The sequence below is a fragment of the Hypanus sabinus genome, chromosome 9, assembly GCF_030144855.1.
Source record: "Hypanus sabinus isolate sHypSab1 chromosome 9, sHypSab1.hap1, whole genome shotgun sequence".
NCBI classification, from domain to species: Eukaryota; Metazoa; Chordata; class Chondrichthyes; order Myliobatiformes; family Dasyatidae; genus Hypanus; species Hypanus sabinus.
In genome coordinates this window covers 49,370,026-49,387,511 of record NC_082714.1, presented here as the reverse complement: position 1 = coordinate 49,387,511, position 17,486 = coordinate 49,370,026, and the positions used below count along the sequence as shown (strand labels likewise).

Sequence of the window (17,486 nt, the reverse complement as noted above, 5' to 3'; positions counted from 1 at the left end):
CACCGCCACAGCAAGGACAGTCTGAAGATCCTCCAGAGTATGGGCCACAAGAGCACAGTTGTCTGCATACTGCAGATCCAGGACCTGTTCTCTATGGAGTTTGGTGGTTGCGTGGAGCCTCAAAGAGGTTGTCATCTAATCTGACGTCCACTGCCACACCGCTGCTGTCTTCAGTCTTGTGGAGAAGCTTGATAACACACAGGAGGAAGATGTTAAAGAGCACTGGCGCTAGCACACACCCTTGTCTCACCCCTATGTGTACAAGGAAGGACTCGGACTCTTGTCCTCCTATGGTCACCTGAGCAGTCATCCCATCATGGAACTGGCGGAGGATGTTAACAAATTTATCGGGACAACCAAACCGGAGGAGGACATCCTATAAGGGCTGTCTTTGCATAGTGTCAAATGCTTTGGAGAGGTCAACAAAGGCCAGAAGTAGGTCCTGATGTTGCTCCCGGCACTTTTCCTGAAGCTGCCGGGCTGTGAAGATCATGTCGATCGTGCTCCTGTTCTTCCTAAATCCACACTGCGATTCAGGCAGCATTGACTCGGTGATGTTGCTGATGAGCCTCTGAAGCATCACCTTAGCCAGGACCTTTCCAGAGACAGAAAGGAGTGATATGCCCCTACTGTTGCCACAAATGGCCTTGTCACCCTTGTTCTTATGAATGACAACGACATTTGCATTTCTCCATTGCTGTGGGATGTTCTCGTCACTCCAGGCCTTGGTGATGTACTGGTAGACGGTACGCATACACATGTACCCTCCGTTCTTCAGTAACTCGGCAGGGATATTATCAGTGCCAGGTGTCTTATTGTTCTTAAGGGAATGGACAGCTGATAGAACCTCCTGGAAAATTGGTGGTAGACTGAGGTTGTGGATAGGAGGAAGTTCAGGCAGTTCATCCAGGATGGTGGAGTCTACATCAGAATCCTGATTAAGCAGGGTGTTAAAATGCTCAGCCCACCTCAGCAGAATGGTATTCTGATTCTTCAGAAATGTTTGACTATCTGCTGTTTTCAGAGGAGTAATGCGTTGATTTATTGGGCCGTAGATGGTTTTGACAGCATTGTAAAATTTCTGCATCTCATTATTATCGGCAAAGGACTGGATTTCTTGTGCCTTTTCAGTCCACCACTCATTTTGAATGGCCCGTATTGCCTTTTGCACTTTCCTCTGAGCTGCCTGCCAATGCTGCCTGATGCTGGTGGGTGAAGGGTTATCTAAAGTTGCCCGGTGTGCTTTTTGCATGTCCTTAAGCAAGTTGTGGATGGTATCTGAGTTATCGGCAAAACAGTCTTGGTGGTTTTTGTTCTTATGGCTGATGGATTGGGCTACTGCCTCATAGAGATCAGAGCTGATATAGGTCCACTGTTGTTCCATGGTATTTTCTGAACTCAGACAAGGTTCCAGTTCCCTTAGTTTCTCAACTACGATGCGTCAAAACTCACTTCTTGCTTCCGTGTTTCTCAGGCGGTTACAATTTAGCAGCTTTTTATTGGGTTTTTGCAGCCGCAAAGGGGGACGCACTTTCATATGGAGCTTGGCCACAATCATACGATGGTCAGTCCAGCACTCTGTACCTCTCATGGCACGGTGGTGTGAACAACCTTGATGTCACTACGTCTCACAATGATGAAGTCGGTCATGTGCCAATGTTTAGAATGAGGGTGCATCCATGAGGTCTTATATTTTGCCTTCTGCAGGAAGATGGTGTTGGTTACGGTAAGTTTATGCTCAGAGCAAAGAGTAAGTAGCCTCATGCCATTTGCATTGACCTTGCCAATACCATGCCTACCTAGCACTCCACTCCATATCCTGTTGTTCTGTCCCAACCTAGCGTCAAAGTCCCCAAGTAAAAGGATCTTATCATTCTTAGGGATCCGGCAAAGAGCTGCATCCAATGTCTGATAAAAGCATTCCTTAACCTCATTCTCAGATGGCAAAGTTGGTGCATAGGCACTGAGAAGCGTGGCATAACATTTCTTTGCCGGGGGATACGGAGGGTCATTAGTCTTTCACTAATGCCAACAGGTGTTTCTGTAAGACTTGGTAGAAGGATGTTCTCGATGGCCAATCCTACTTCGTGGAGATGTTGTCCACCTGGGGGGAAACCTTTCCATAAGAAGGTGTAACCCATCCCTTCCTTTGTTAAAGAGCCTTCATCCAGGAGCCTGGTCTCACTCAGGGCAGCAATGTCGATGTTGTAGCACCTCAGCTCAGCAGCGATCAAGGCTGTTCTCCAGTGAGGTCTGTCAGATATGCCATACATGCCCAGGAGAGTCTTTACATTCCATGTTGCCAGTTTTAGGTTGTATTGTTTCTTATTTCGACCGCAATAGTGGAATAGCCCGATAGGCACGGTAACCTATCCTGGTGAGTCAAGTCAAGTTGCTTGTTGGTACAATACACAGTAAAAACGAAACAGCATTTCTCCAGGACCATGATGAGTGATTGAATGGGCAATTTTTCTAGGCCCTTCCCCAATTGGGGTGAGCAGTGCAGTCCCTAAATAGGGCTGCTCAGTTGCACAGGGGTCTGCCGAAAACAGCTGTCACTCAGTCCCAGCTGCTAGTGACCAAATACCCAGTGCCGCTGCAGTGCAGGGTTCTGACTAGCAGTTCCCAGTCCATTTGTACCTGCTTCCTTTGCCAGGTGCCCCATCGCCATCAGATTTCAACGATATGTAAGGTCCAAGTGTTGTTCACTGTGGTCAGAGGTGGAGACCTGCACAAGGAAGATATTAAAGTGCCACAGGGGGTGCGCCATCCCCAGTAGCACTATCGTCACCATGATGAGTTAATCCCGGTGGCAAGGGTGATCCCAGGGCTACCAGTCCCACATCTTGGCTGCAGGAGGCTGCCGGGTCCTTTGTCTGTTAAGGCCCGCCTATTGCGCACCGCCAGCGCATTGCTTTTCTGTCAGGGTGTGCTCCCTTAGTCTTGTCTCACCAGACATCACATGGCAGTGGGGCCATTTACACATAGCTGGGACAGTGGTTGACGGGTGCCAGGGCATTTCCACGCAGTGGTGGTCCTGCACGCCACGTATCTGGGGCCCCACTACTGCTCTGAGATCCCCTGTAGTTTAGCCTGGGACAGTAAGATACCCAGTTTCCGTGTGTGGCCCCGAGGAGGGACTGCAGGAGTCTTGGTGGTGGAGAGGCTCTGTACTGGCAGGAGGAGGCTTACACAGTCAGCTCCTCGTTTCAGCCTCTGTTGAGAAGGCCAGCCAGTGGCAATAGCTGTAAGCAGAGAGTAGCAAGCAGAGAGCAGTATGCAGCATGCACTAACCACAAGCACTACAACACTAGATGCTTCACACACACTCTGTGAGCAAATACTCCCACACTTTGTACCTCTCAAAATAACTAGATACAAATTTGTTCATGTCTCTCTTGTTCCTTGCTACTTTACTGGTCCCTAGCTGATACCTTTTCAGGGGGAATTCAGCAAGTTTTTCAGGGAGAACAAATTTATTTTGTTGAGGCTTTAATCTGAAGGCAAATACAGAAATCTTTGAATTTCAGAATTGCCTTCATGACCTTAGTACCAGGTGATAAGCTAAAAGCTTGTTGAGTAGTCACAGCTGTAGTACAGGAAACACAATACACACACCAAACTTACACTGATAGCAAAATTCTAATGAACTGGCAATTTGATATTAATGACTGGAGGAAAAAATATTGATCAAATTTTGGTGATAAAATTCCTTTTTTTCTGTCTGGGTGGGTAGGTGGGACCTCAAGTTAAGATGTCATTTGAAAGAAAGCAGACTATAGGTACAGCGGAGCAAAAGTGGACCACTCAGTCCATCTTCACTGTATCCATGTTTTAGGAATTACATGTCTCCCCTTAGCCTGTGAACGTAAACTGTTTCCTTAGCAGTAGATTCAGATATGAACAAGGAAACTACCCAGGTTTTGGGAAGATGAAGATGAGTGTGCAAGAATTGATTGATAAGAATTCTTAAGAGTAGATGCAGATTATGGAATCTGACCATCCACAAATTCTATTCTTTGTATTTTTGAAAATTTTGGATGTGGGTGTCCCCAGTTAGGCCAGAATTTATTTAACAGGTGGTCGTCATGAAATTAATGGAGAGTCACCTTCTTCAATCACTGTAGTTCATTCTGAGATCATTTTTGTTAGGGAGTTGGCAAGATTCAAATGCAGCTATAGAGAATGAAGCAGGATATATTCCTAATTTATTTGATATCTGATTTGAAGGAGAACCTGCAAGTGGTGCTGTTCCAACAGAAAAACCTTGCTGGGAACTGCAGGGTATTTTGTAGTTGGTGCACGGTGCAGCCAGATCTGGTAATAAATAGAATGAGCATTCAATGTATTGAATTTTATTGATTGATTGAGATATAACATGTGGTTGGCGCTCCTGGCCCTTCGAGCCATGGCGCCTAACAATACCCCCATATTAATCTTAGCCTAATCACGGGACAATTTACAATGACCAATTAACCTACCAACCACTATGTGTTTGGACTGTGGGAGGAAACCCATGCAGTCACAGGGAGAAGGCAGCAGCGGGAATTGAACCTGGGTCACCTATAGTGTAAGGTGTTGTGCTAGCACTATGCTACCATATTGTTCACAACAAACAAACTTTGTTGAGAATACAAAAGCTGTTCTGCTTGCTGTTGATCTGCTTGAGCAATCATCCATCCAAATGCGGAGTATTTTTCACATGGTTTTGACTTGGAGGAAAGACTTTAGGATGTGAAGAAGAGAATTAATTTGAGGATACCCAGTCTCTGATGAGCTCTTATAGCCACAGTATTTGTGTGGCTGGTTTAGTTGAGTGTTTGGAATTTTAGTCTTGATTATTGAACACCAAAAATATCAGAGTTTTAACTATATGGGGAAGTTTGACGAAATGCATGCATTGTTCTGAATCACATTTCTTAAGTTGGACAGTTGGGATGTTGTCTGATTCCATAATCTTTGCCATTATAAGTACTTTGCAGCATGTCATGTCCTGTGAATCAAACTTGGAGACAGTGGCTTAGTAATGGTGGGGATCTCGTGTGGAAGTGGAGGTGAATTATTTACTTGGGGTTTCTGCTTGATCACAAGTCTGAATGCTGCGGCTTGGTGTTTATTACTCATGCTGAGCCTCGCTGTTGTTTACACTGAGCATGTTTTGGAGCGTCTTACTCCTGTTAATTGCTTTAATCATTTGCCACCATGCATGAGTGCAAAGCTTTGATTTATTCTGGGGTCACTTAGCTCAGACTATTGCATGCTCTTTTTGCTTGTAGTATGCATGTTGGTCCTGTTTTGCAGTTTCACCAGGCTGGCATCTCATTTTTTGGGTCCACCTGGTGTTGCTCCTGATAGGCCCTTTTGCACTCCTTTCCTGTCCTGATTGTAACAAGAGAGAGAAACATTCATATTGGGCTATATGGTTCAGAGCTCTTCACAGTACCCTGTTGTGAGCTGCACTGAGTTTATCCCATTTGTGTGATTGCAGTGTTGCTCTACGTCACGGAGAACCTCCTCAGTGTGAAGACAAGTTGTTATCTACCGTCCTTGTTTCCTCATTTTGTCCTACCGAATTTTAACTTTACCATATCAATTCCATTCATATTTAGATGCTTTTTGGAGTATTTTTGATTTTCTTTGAAAACCCTTGAGTTTTTGGATGGATGGTGGGGGTGGGAAGGGACCTTGTATGTTAAAAATTTCTTTCAAACATTTAAAAAGTTGCCATCTGCACTTTTCCAGTATACTGTTAAGGTGCTAGTTTTAACTGTATGATATGAAGCAATAACTATGTTCACCTTTTGTTTCTATATTAAAATTTTTCAATGCAAAATTAATTTCAGATTCAGCTTCACGATCGACTTCCAATGCTGAAGAGCTGCAAGAGAGAGAAACACTGAAACGACGAACCCGAACTGCGCCAGACAAAGTTCAGCGAAAGGCTTGGGTACAGGTAAAGTAAATTGCTATAAACCATTTTTTAAAAACCTGAAAAATTTTTGTACAATCACAGACAGTCTGTCACAAACCCATTACAAATGTTCCAGCGTAACAGAACTTGTAACGTAATTCCAGCGCTACTTCCCACCCTGAGCATCAAAGACATCAAGGTGACATCCCTTCTCCAATGTTCTGCAGAGACTATCTTGTACTACCTTGATTTGATGAATTACGTAACTACATTTCCAAGCTGAATATTAACGGTGTTTTTAAAGACTTAGATCTCTTGGGACTTTCTCATGGGACACTTCTGTGATGGTGAGGGCTGTTCCCGTGATTTCAGTCCATTTCAGATTTATTGTCTCATGCCTCATCCTGCCTGGCAGCACAATCACTGCTAGTTAATAAAAATGAGATTACCATAAGAAGAGGGTATTGTCTAAATATTATAACTGTAACTTCAAAGAGAGATTTTGTTAACTTATAGTACGCTTAAATCAAATCTCATCTCATCTTTACTTATCAGAAATAATATTTCAACATGAAAATTAGTACTTTTTTTCTGAAATCACCAGCATTTCTGTCATTTTCCAGTTCTATTATGGGTTTTTCTAAGATACGATTTTTATCATCAAATTACTGTATATTTTAGAAGACAGTGCTCTCTAAGGAAAATGTAGTTAGGATATGATAGGGCAGATTTGCATTGCCAAGGAGAATTGAACAAGCTACTAAATTTTTTGTTGCCTTTTGAATATTTGCAAAATATGTCAGCTACCTAAGTAAGTTGTGACATTCATCATCAGAATCAGGTTTATTGTCACTGACAAATAACATGAGATTTGTTGTTTTATGGTAGCAAGACATAAAAAAATTACTATAAAGTTACAATTTAAAAATAGTGCAAAAGAGGAGTAGTGAGGTAGTGTTAATGAAGCATTCAGAAATCCGATGGCACAGGAGAAGAAGCTGTTTCTAAAATGGAGGTGGCTGAATCTATAACCATCTGCAGCCTCTTTTGAGCCTGTGTGTTGGAGCTTCCATACCAGATGGTGATGCAGCCAGTCAGAAGGTTCTCTGTAGTCATTGGTGACATGCCAAATCTGCTAATAAAAGGTAGCTGCTGCTGTGCCTTCTTCAATATGATTGCATTAATATGTTAGGCCCTTGATATATCCACTGAGATGTTGACACCCTGGAACTTGAAGCTGCTGACCCCTTGATGAGAACTGGTGTGTGTTCTCTCAAGTACCCCTTCCTGAAGTCCACAATTAATTCCTTGGTGTTGCTGACAGGTGAGTGAAAAGCTGTTGTTGCGATGCCATTTAGCCAGCCAATCTATCTCACTGTGGTACTGTACAGCTCCACGTCACCATCTGAAATTCTGCCAGCAACAGTGATGCCATTGTCGAATTTATAGAGGGAATGTGAGCTGTGCCTAGCTGCACAGTCATGAGTGTAGAGTAGAGCATTAGGTTAAGGTGCACCTGTGTTGTTATTGAGGAGAATATGTTATTACCACTCTCCACTGACTGGTCTCCAAATAAGGACGTCAAAATCCAATTGCAGAAGGAGGTAAGGAGGTACGGAGGCCCAAGATTTAAAACTTGTTGATTAGTACTGATGGGATGATGGTGTTCAACGCTGAGTTGTAATTGATAAACATCTGCGTAAAATAGGTATTGCTTTTGTCCAGGTGGTCCAAGGCTGACCAGAGAGCCAGTGAGATTATTTCTGCTGTAGACCTGTTGTGGTGACAGGCAAACTGCAGCAAGTTCAGGTCCTTGTTCGGGCAGGAGTAAATTTTGGTTAGACCAACGTTGCCAAGTCGGTATGAGTGCTATTGGGAGATTGTAATTAAGGCAGCTCACCCTGCCCTTCTTGGGTACTGGCATGATTGATGCCCCTTTGAGGCAGGCAGGAACCTCTGACTGCAGCAGTGATAGGTTGAAGATGTCCTACCCATGTCTTCAACATCTGCAACCATTTTGTCAGCATTCCATACACTTGGTGAGTGTTTGCTTTTGGATGGCTGTGACAGTAGGTATTATCAATTGTCTTTAAAACAGCTGCATTACTTGAGTAGTTTTTTGGCAGTATTTATGTGGGACTTTAAAAAAAAATCACCATGAGGAGGAAACACTAAAAAAATATAATTTGTAGCCCAGCTTACAATTATCCTTTGAAATTGGTATTTACTTTCCAAATTAACTGGGTTGTAGGAGCTATTCTATTTTGTAAACCATGCCTTAAAGGTACTTCTGCAGAACAAGTAAAACATTTAGGGGGAAAAATTAGCACCAGTACATTGCATTACTGGACTAAAATATCTTTCTTGCTTGTATTTCAATATACTGCAAAATAGTAATGAAAATTTTTTTTTGCCCTTCTCATTTTTTATTCAATCTTCATAATTCTAATGACTGATGAATTCACTTCTTTTTTCCCTCTATTCCAAAAGGAGAATATGGGAATAAGTGAGTCTTGGCAGATGTGTATTGTGGATCAGAATACTTGAAATCAATCTAATTCTAAATTGTAACCAGAATTATAAGTTGTGTGCTGTTGTTCCAGTTTAATGTTGGGATATGTGCTGTACAGTACCTTAATTTCTGTATAAATAACTTTGTCGTTTTGTTACAGTCTTCGGTCCATATTAAAACAGAGAAAGGTGTGCAGTTGCACTTTGGTCCACTTGTAGATTACTCTAATGATTTTGAACCTTATGAAAGTATTAACATGGAGACACAGGAGCTACTGTGTAATTGCTCTCAGGTAACTTTCTTTGAAAAGATACAATTAATAATCCTATCGTGTGATTTTTTTAAAATGTGAACAAGTGTATTTCTTTTGATTTCTGCAAAGTTTCTATCCAGAATGACCATAGTTTGAATTCCAAATTTCTTAAGAGATTATAAAACATTTACAGCAGAGAAAACAGATTTGATGCTACTGGTATGCTGTTCTTTTACCTCTGCATGAGTTTCTCCTAACTTGGATCAGCATCTTTCCATTTTAAGATCAATAATGGTAATTTTGCATTAAAAATATATAATGTTGTTCAAAATATTGCCGATGCAACTTTAAAAAATAGTAATTGCAGGCAAATTTAATGCATACATTAGAAAATCTGTGTATCTCTGACTTGGAGGTTTTGAGAGCTGAGATTAATAATCTTTCAGATTCACGAGGGATGTGTAGAGTCATGCAGTGAAATAATTGTTTGTATTTTTACATCAAATTTATAAATGTTTTGAGGATAATGATCAAATGTCTAAATTTCTGCCAGCCATTTCTGAAGATTGATACAGCAACAACTTCAAAAATTTTCCTTATTTTTTCACTGGTGTGACAAACTGTTGATTAAATTTCTTAAGTTCAGGCTGTCTCCTTATGTCAAAATTGTGAAATCCAAAGGTTGTTGCTGAAGTTGCAATAATTGTTTTGGTTCCAAACTCTTCACTGATGTATTTCAAGAGAGAGTTACTTTGTTAACAGGGAAAACGTATCTTCTATAATATGAGATCTAGCAGTTTGATGTAGATGCGTAGGTCAAGAGGCGCCAGTGCACATGGGTGACTGTGAGCTGCAAGAATTTGTACCAGTTTTCCTCTTAAATATGCTCCTTTTGAATTACTTTTGCTGCAATCTGCAGCATGTAAATTTCCTCTTAACGGACTATGAAATTACATCAATGATCTTCACATCTCACGTTCAGTGGCTAAATGCAGACCATTAAAGCATGGCGCCTTTAAGGGTCAACACCAAGACCAAGGCCGAAAATGCAGCAGGAGAGGCAGGATTCATACCATGCTGTAGCTCAAGGGGAATGAGGCCTCTCTGCCTACCATCTTGTTAGCAAATGTATAGTCACTTGAAAATAAAACTGATGATTTCAGGGCAAGGCATCTCCAATGTTTGTTGCATTGAGACTTGGTTAACAGCAAGTATGCCAGACAGCTATCCAACCAGAAGGCCTTACGATTTTCAGAATGGATTGAACCTTGAATTCTGCTACGGGAAGAGATGGTGGTGTAGGCTTTTAAGTCAATTCTCGTTGGTGCATGGATGTTGGGGTTATATCAACTCCTTGTTCCCCTGGCATATAACAACTAATGATTAAATGTAGACCATTCTATTTGCCCTGAGAATTCTCATCCATGATCCTCACCGCACTTTACATAATCCCTGTGGCCGATCATAAGCAAGTGCTCATGAAAGCACTCATGCTGTCTGTAAACAGGAAATGGCCCATCATGACACATTTCAAATTACAGTTGGTGACTGTAGACAGGCCTGTTTGAAGAAAAACCCTGCTCAGTTGTCACCAGCATGTCACCTGTTGCATCAGAGGTCCTATTAGACCAGTTAGACCACTGCAACACTACGATAAGGAATGCCTATCGTTCCCGCTAAGACAGCATTTTGGCAAAGTGGATCATTTGGCTGTACTCCTGCTACCTGTATACAGCTAGAACCTAAATAGCAAGGCTCCAGAGATCAAGACAATCATGAGGTGGTTGTGGGAGGCTGAGGAACGGTTGCAGGATTGCCCTGAGTCAGTAGACTGGCCCATGTTCAAGATCTCATCTGAGGACCAAAATGACTACACCAGGGTCATTACAGATGTTAAAGCAGCTGTGGATGAATGTGACCTCACAAAATTGTTCAGGATTTTCCTCAGTCAGAAGCCCTGGATGAACAATGAAATCTGGAATTTGCTGAGAGCCATTTCAGAGGCATTCAAGTCCGGAAATCAAAAATGCTGTAAGAGACATAGGTATGATCTCTGGAAAGCCATCTCTTGGGCAAAGTGGAAATTCTGGATTAGACTAGAATCAACAAGGGATGCTCGACAGCTATGGCAGGGTTTGATTGCGAAAACCTCTTACAAAACTAAATCTTGCAACATAGGGGACAGCTTCGTTTCACTTCCAGATGAGCTCAATACCTACTATGCTTGCTTTGACCCAGAACAGGGAGGAACCATTGTGCATTCCCATGTCTCCTGATGATCCTTTGGTCTCAGTATCTGAAGATGACATTAGAGCTGCCTTCAAAAGAGTGAATCCAAGGAAAGCATCCGGTCCGGACAGAGTACCTGGTCGAGTACTGAAGACTTGTGCTGACCAACTTGCTGATGGATATCTTCAACCTCTCACTTTGGCAGTGTGTGGTACCCACCTGCTTCAAGCAGGCTTCAAACGTACTGGTGCCCAGGAAGAGTGTGGTAACCTGTCTAAATGACTATCACCCAGTGGCACTTCCATCCACATTGATGAAGTGTTTTGAGAGGCTGGTGTTGAAGCATATCAGCTCCTGTCTGAATGGTAACTTGGATTCATTCCAATTCACCTACCAGAGCAACAGGTCCACAGCAAATGCTATCTCTTTGGCTCTTCACATAACCCTGGAACATCTGGACAGCAAAGATGCATACATCAGGATGCTCTTTATCAATTACAGCTCAGAATTTAACACCATCATTGTCTCAAAACTAATCAATAAATTCCAAGACCTGGCCTCAGTACCTCCTTGTGGAATTGGATCCTGGGTTTCCTCTTTTGCAGAACCTAATCAGTTTGGATTGGCAAAAATATCTCCTCCACAATCTCCATCAGCACAGGAGCACTGCAGAGGTGTGTACTTAGCCCCCTGCTCTACTCGCTTTACACCCATGGCTGTGTAAAGCTCCAACACCACAAACAAGTTTGCTGATGACACTATGTTGTGGACTGTATCAAAAGGTGAGATGAATCAGGAGGGGGATTGAAAAATTGGCTGAGTAATGTATTAACAACAAACTCTCACTCAGCGTCAATAAGACCAAGGAACTAATTGAGGACTTTATGAGAGGGAAACCAGAGGTCCATGAGCCAGTAATCATTTGGAGGATCATAGGTGGAGAGGGTCAGTAATTTCAACTTCTGCTATCTCAGAGGAGCTGCCCTATAAATATATCATATAGATAGTATTGTGAAGAATGCATGACAGCACCTGTACTTCCTCAGATGTCTGCAGAGATTTGGCAGGTCATCGAAAACCTTGACATACTTCTATAGATGTGTAGTGGAAAGTGTGCTGACTGGCTGCATGATGGCCTGGTATGGGAACACTGAAGGCTTTGAGCAGTAAATCCTACAAAAGGTACCAGATTTGGTCCAGTGCATCATGGGTAAAATCCTCCCAATCTCTGAGCACATCTGCATGAAACTTTGCCATAGAAAAGCAGCATCCATCTTTGCCACCCAGGCCATGTTGTTTTCTCGCTGCTACCATCAGATAGAAAGCGCAGGAGCCTCAGGACTCGCACCACCAGGTTCAGGAACAGTTAGTACCCCTCAGCCATCAGACTCTTGAACAAAAGGAGATAACTACACTCATTTAAAGACTCTGTTATATTGTTATTTCATGCTTGTTATTTATTGCTATTTATTTGTATCAGTGTTTGCACGGGTTGTTTACAGTTAACAGTTCCTGATGTTTAAAGTTTACAGTTACTGTGCTATAGATCTGCTAAGTGTGCCTGCAGTAAAGGAATCTCTGGGTTGTATGTGGTGAAATGTATGTACTCTGATAATAAAGTTTATTTTGATATGTACCTGAATTTGGATAGGAACATTAAAACAGAAGAAAATGCTTTGAGCATAATAGAAATGTATGAAACAAATACACACAGATCTGATTGTTGGAAAATTTGACAAAAACACTCGGATAAAGATGTTATTTAAAGGACATGAATTGATTGGCAGCCAAAGACACAGCTTGCAATGATAGGGAAAACACAATTTTTATATATTTTATGATAATATTGGCCTTTGTTTCAATGTAATTTTGCTAATTTTCCATCTAAAATCCTTGCAGAATCTCGGTGATAAATCATCCAAGCACAGAGGCGACTCCTGTGCCTTTTCAGAGTCCTCCTTCATAAAGCCATCAAGGACATCAGAAACCTGCTGTTGTGCTGGCAATGAAAAAATACTACTGAATGTGCAAGATATTAAGGTGTGCTTGACCTTTTTCATTCATTGCATTTATTCAAATTGCACTGTTCCTATTTTAATTGTAAAATGTGTTCTAAATAATATCTCATATTTCTCATTAGATCTCGTAAAGATTTTTTCTATTTAACTATGGGTTGCATGAAATCCTGTATTTGTTGCTGTCCCTATTTGTGCTGTTGATCAATTGCGTAGCGTTGAACTGAAGTATTCTTTTAGCCAGACTCTGTAGGACACAATGATCAACTTAATGGCTTGCTTTCTTTTGTATTTATTAGTTCTGTACTTATGATCACCTGTTGTATTAGCTATTGAGAAGAAGCCTGCAGCCAAATGGTGACCTCCAGCTTAATGAGGAGAAGAGCATTGGCAGCGAGGACTCCGATTCACTGGAGGATGATATTGTAGAGCAGATTGAAACTCAGGGTTCAGCAGAGATACAGCTGAATAAAGAACCAAAACACAGCAGTGTACAATCTGGAGATCTGATTGTACTTGATTTTGGGCCTAGTACAAAAAGTAAGTTTGTAGGTTTTGAAAAATATGGAATTAATTTTACCATTAATAGAATTCAGTATGCAAATTTTGAAGTTTGTATTGGCAGAAGTAATATTTATTTTTGGATTAATACCTTTGTTGAATTATGTTTAAAATAGTGACCATACATAGATTCAAAGAGTAATTTTACTTTAAGCAATGTGATTGCTTGCAATATAACTGATCTGTGATATTCCTTGTAACACTATAATAAATTAAATAGCCATGGGACAGGCAGGGCAGTATAATTAATTCTGTGTCATACTGAAGTAAAATGCAAATAGTAAGATGCAAGTACTTACACAGTGGAACAATTTTCTCCTCTTCATAAGTTGACCTCTGCACATATATAATTACTGTATCCAGTTGAAGTGGTTGGGCTACAGCAGCAGAAGACCTCAAAATACACTCCTGTATCTATTAAAGTGGCTACTAAATGTATATCCTTAGATTTTATTTACTTCTGCCTTTGTATTTTTGATGAGAGTTGAAAGAAAAAGGGCACCTCTTGTATTTTCAGTTAACACATGCCAAGATGAATACAGGGCTGAAAGTGTTATATTTGAATGCATGCAGTATGTGGAATAAAGTAGATGATCTTGTAGCATTCTTGTAGAAATTGCCAGGTATGATATTGTGGACATTGCTGAGTTGTGGCTGAAAGATCATAGTTGGTGGCTTAAGATCCAAGGACAGCAGGTAGGTAGAGGGTTTTGCATTGTTCTGTTAGTAAAAAAAAAGTTACATCAAATCCTTAGAAAGACCATAAGGTATAGGAGCAGAAGTAGACCATTCAGCCCATCGAGTCTGCTCAACTATTCAATCATGGGTTGATCCAATTCTTCCAGTCATCCCCACTCCTCTGCCTCACCCCATACCCTTTGATGCCCTGGTTAATCAGGAACCTATTGTATCTATCTCTACTTAAATACACCCAGTGACTTGGCCTCCACAGCCACTTGTGGCAACAAATTCCACAGATTTACCACCCCTTGACTGAAGTAATTTCTCCGCCTCTCAGTTCTAAATAGATGTCCTTCAGTGCTGAGGTCATGCCCTCTTGTTCTAGAATCCTCTACCATAGGAAGTAACTTTGCCATATCTTTGTCATATCTATTCAGGCCTTTTTAACATTCGGAGTGTTTCTATGAGATCCCCCCTCATTCTCCTGAACTCCGGGGAATACAGCCCAAGAGCTTCAGACGTTCCTCACATGGTAACCTTTTCATCCCTGGATCATTCTTGTGAATCTTCTCTGAACCCTCTCCAATGTTAGTATATCCTTTCTAAAGTAAGGAGCCCAAAACTGCAAGTGTGTGCATGGGTGCCTTATAGAGCCTCAACACCACATCCCTGCTCTTATATTCTATACCTCTAGAAATGAATGCCAACATTGCATTCGCCTTCTTCACAACTGACTCGACCTGGAGGTTAACCTTTAGGGTATCTTGCACAAGGACTACCAAGTCCCTTTGCATCTCTGCATTTTGAATTCTCTCCTCACCTAAATAATTGTCTATCGGTTTATTTCTTCCACCAAAGTACATGACCATACACTTTCCAGCATTGTATTTCATTTGCCACTTCTTTGCCCATTCCCCTAAACTATCTAAGTCTCTCTGCAGGTTCTGTTTCCACAACACTACCCATTCCTCCAACTATCTTTGTATCATCGGCAAATTTAGCCACAAATCCATTAATACATTGTGAAAAGCAGCGGTCCCAACACTGACCCCTGTGGAACTCCACTGGTAACCGGCAGCCAGCCAGAATAGGATCCCTTTATTCCCACTCTCTGTTTTCTGCCAACAAGCCAATGCTCCACCCACGCTAGTAACTTACTCCTAAGTTGCCTCGTGTGACACCTTGTCAAAGGCCTTCTGAAAATCCAAGTACACCACGTCTACTGCATCTCCTTTGTAATTGCAAAAGAATTGCAGTAGGTTTGTCAGGCAGAATTTCCCTTTCAGGAAACCACGCTGGCTTTGGCCTATCTTGTCATGTGCCTCCAGGTACTCCATAATCTCATCCCTAACAATTCCAACAATTTCCCTACCACTGATGTCAGGCTAAGCTGCCTCCCACCCTTCATAAATAGGAGAGTAACATTTGCAATTTTCCTGTCATCCAGTACAATGCCAGAATCTATCGATTCTTGAAAGATCATTGTTAATGCCTCAGTAATCTCTCCAGCTACTTCCTTCAGAACCTAAGGGTGCATTCCATCAGGTCCTGGAGATTTATCCACCATCAGACCATTAAGCTTCCTGAGCACCTTCTCAGTCGTAATTTTCACTGCACAAACTTCACTTCCCTGACACTGGTGAATGTCTGGGTATACTGCAGACATCTTGCACTGAGAAGACTGATGCAAAATATGCATTCAGTTTCTCTGCCATTTCTGCATCTCCCATTACAATATCTGCAGCATCATTCTGTATTGGTCCTATATCTACCTTCGACTCTCTTTTACCCTTCATATACCTAAAAATGTTTTTAGTATCTTCTTTGCTATTAGTCTCCAGTTTCCTTTCATAATTCATCTTTTCCTTCCTAATGACCTTCTTAGTTTCCTTCTGCAAGTTTTTAAAAGCTTCCCAATCCTCTTATCTGCCCACTAGCTCTGGTTTCCTGTATGCCCTCTCTTGCTTTTACTTTGGCTCTGACTTAACTTGTCAGTCATGGTAGTGTCCTTCTTTCCTTTGAAAATTTCTTCTCATTTGGAATATATCTGTCTTGCACTTCTCTCATTTTTCACAGAAACTCCAGCCGTTGCTGCTCTGCTGTTTTTCCTACAAATGTCCCTTTCCAGTCAACTTCGGCCAGTTCCCCTCTCATGCCATTGGAATTTCCTTTATTCCACTGTAACACTGACACATTGGGTTTTATTTTTTCCCTCTGAAATTTCAGTCTGAACTAGATCATATTGTGGTCACTGTTCCCTAAGGGTTCCTTAACCCTGATCTCTCTTATCACCTCTGGATCATTGCACAACACCCAATCCAGCACAGCCGATTCCCTAGTGGGCTCAACAAGCTGTTCTAAAAAACCATCCCTTAGACATTCTACAAATTCTCTGTCTTGAGGTCCAGTACTGACCTGGTTCTCTCAATCCACTTTCATGTTAAAATCCCTGTGACGTTGCCTTTCTGACATGTCTTTTCCATCTCTTTCTGTAATTTGTAATCCACATCCAGGCTTCTGTTTGGAGGCTTGTATACAACTGCCATTAAGGTCCTTTTACCCTTGCTATTTCTTAACTCGGCTCATAGAAACTCTACACCTTCCAATCCTATGTCATCTCTTTCTACTGATTTAATATTATTTCTTATAGACAGAGTCAAACCACCCCCTCTGCCTACTAACCTATCTTTCCTATACACCATATATCCTCAGCTCCCAGTGGCAGCCATCCTTTAGCCAAGTTTCAGAGATGGCCACAACTTCGTATTTGCTAATCTGTAACCGAATTTCAAGATCGTCCATTTTATTCCATATGATGCATGCATTCAATATAACACTTTTAGTCCTGTAATTGTTGCATTTTGTTTTAACTGCAGCACACCACTGTTGCCCAGTAACTCATGCCACTGGCTGTGATTAAGCCTCATCTCCTACCTGTTGTTTCTATAATCTCTGTTGCACGCTATCCTTGATTTATTTCTGTTTTCCCCTTCTTTAACCCTATCACTCCAGTTCCCATCCCCCTGCCAGATTAGTTTTAACCCTCCCTAACAGCACTATTAAATGTGCCTGGTAGGATATTGGACCCCTTTGGGTTCAGGTGTAACCCATCCTTTTTGTACAGGTCGTACCTCCCGCAGAAGAGACCCCATTGATCCAGGAATCTGAAGCCCTGCCCCCTACACCAGTCTCTCAGCCACACATTAATATACTTGATCATGATATTCTTGCACTCACTAACACACTGCACAGGCAGCAATCCTGAGGTTACTACCCTAGAGGTCCTGCTTTTCAGCTTCCTACGTAACTTCCTGAATTCTCTCT

The 17,486-nt window shown here is 41.7% G+C and overlaps 1 protein-coding gene across 5 annotated transcripts in view; it reads left to right on the top strand.

The window, feature by feature from the left end:
• LOC132399375 (katanin-interacting protein) overlaps nucleotides 1-17,486 on the top strand; it is a 130,355-nt gene that overhangs the window by 20,584 nt on the left and 92,285 nt on the right. For all 5 annotated transcript variants that reach the window (XM_059979654.1, XM_059979653.1, XM_059979655.1 and 2 more), the window contains 4 exons: nucleotides 5,844-5,953; nucleotides 8,584-8,715; nucleotides 12,805-12,945; nucleotides 13,250-13,460. In XM_059979654.1, the coding sequence (XP_059835637.1) occupies nucleotides 5,844-5,953; nucleotides 8,584-8,715; nucleotides 12,805-12,945; nucleotides 13,250-13,460 (594 nt within the window). The remainder of the gene's footprint in view (nucleotides 1-5,843; nucleotides 5,954-8,583; nucleotides 8,716-12,804; nucleotides 12,946-13,249; nucleotides 13,461-17,486) is intronic.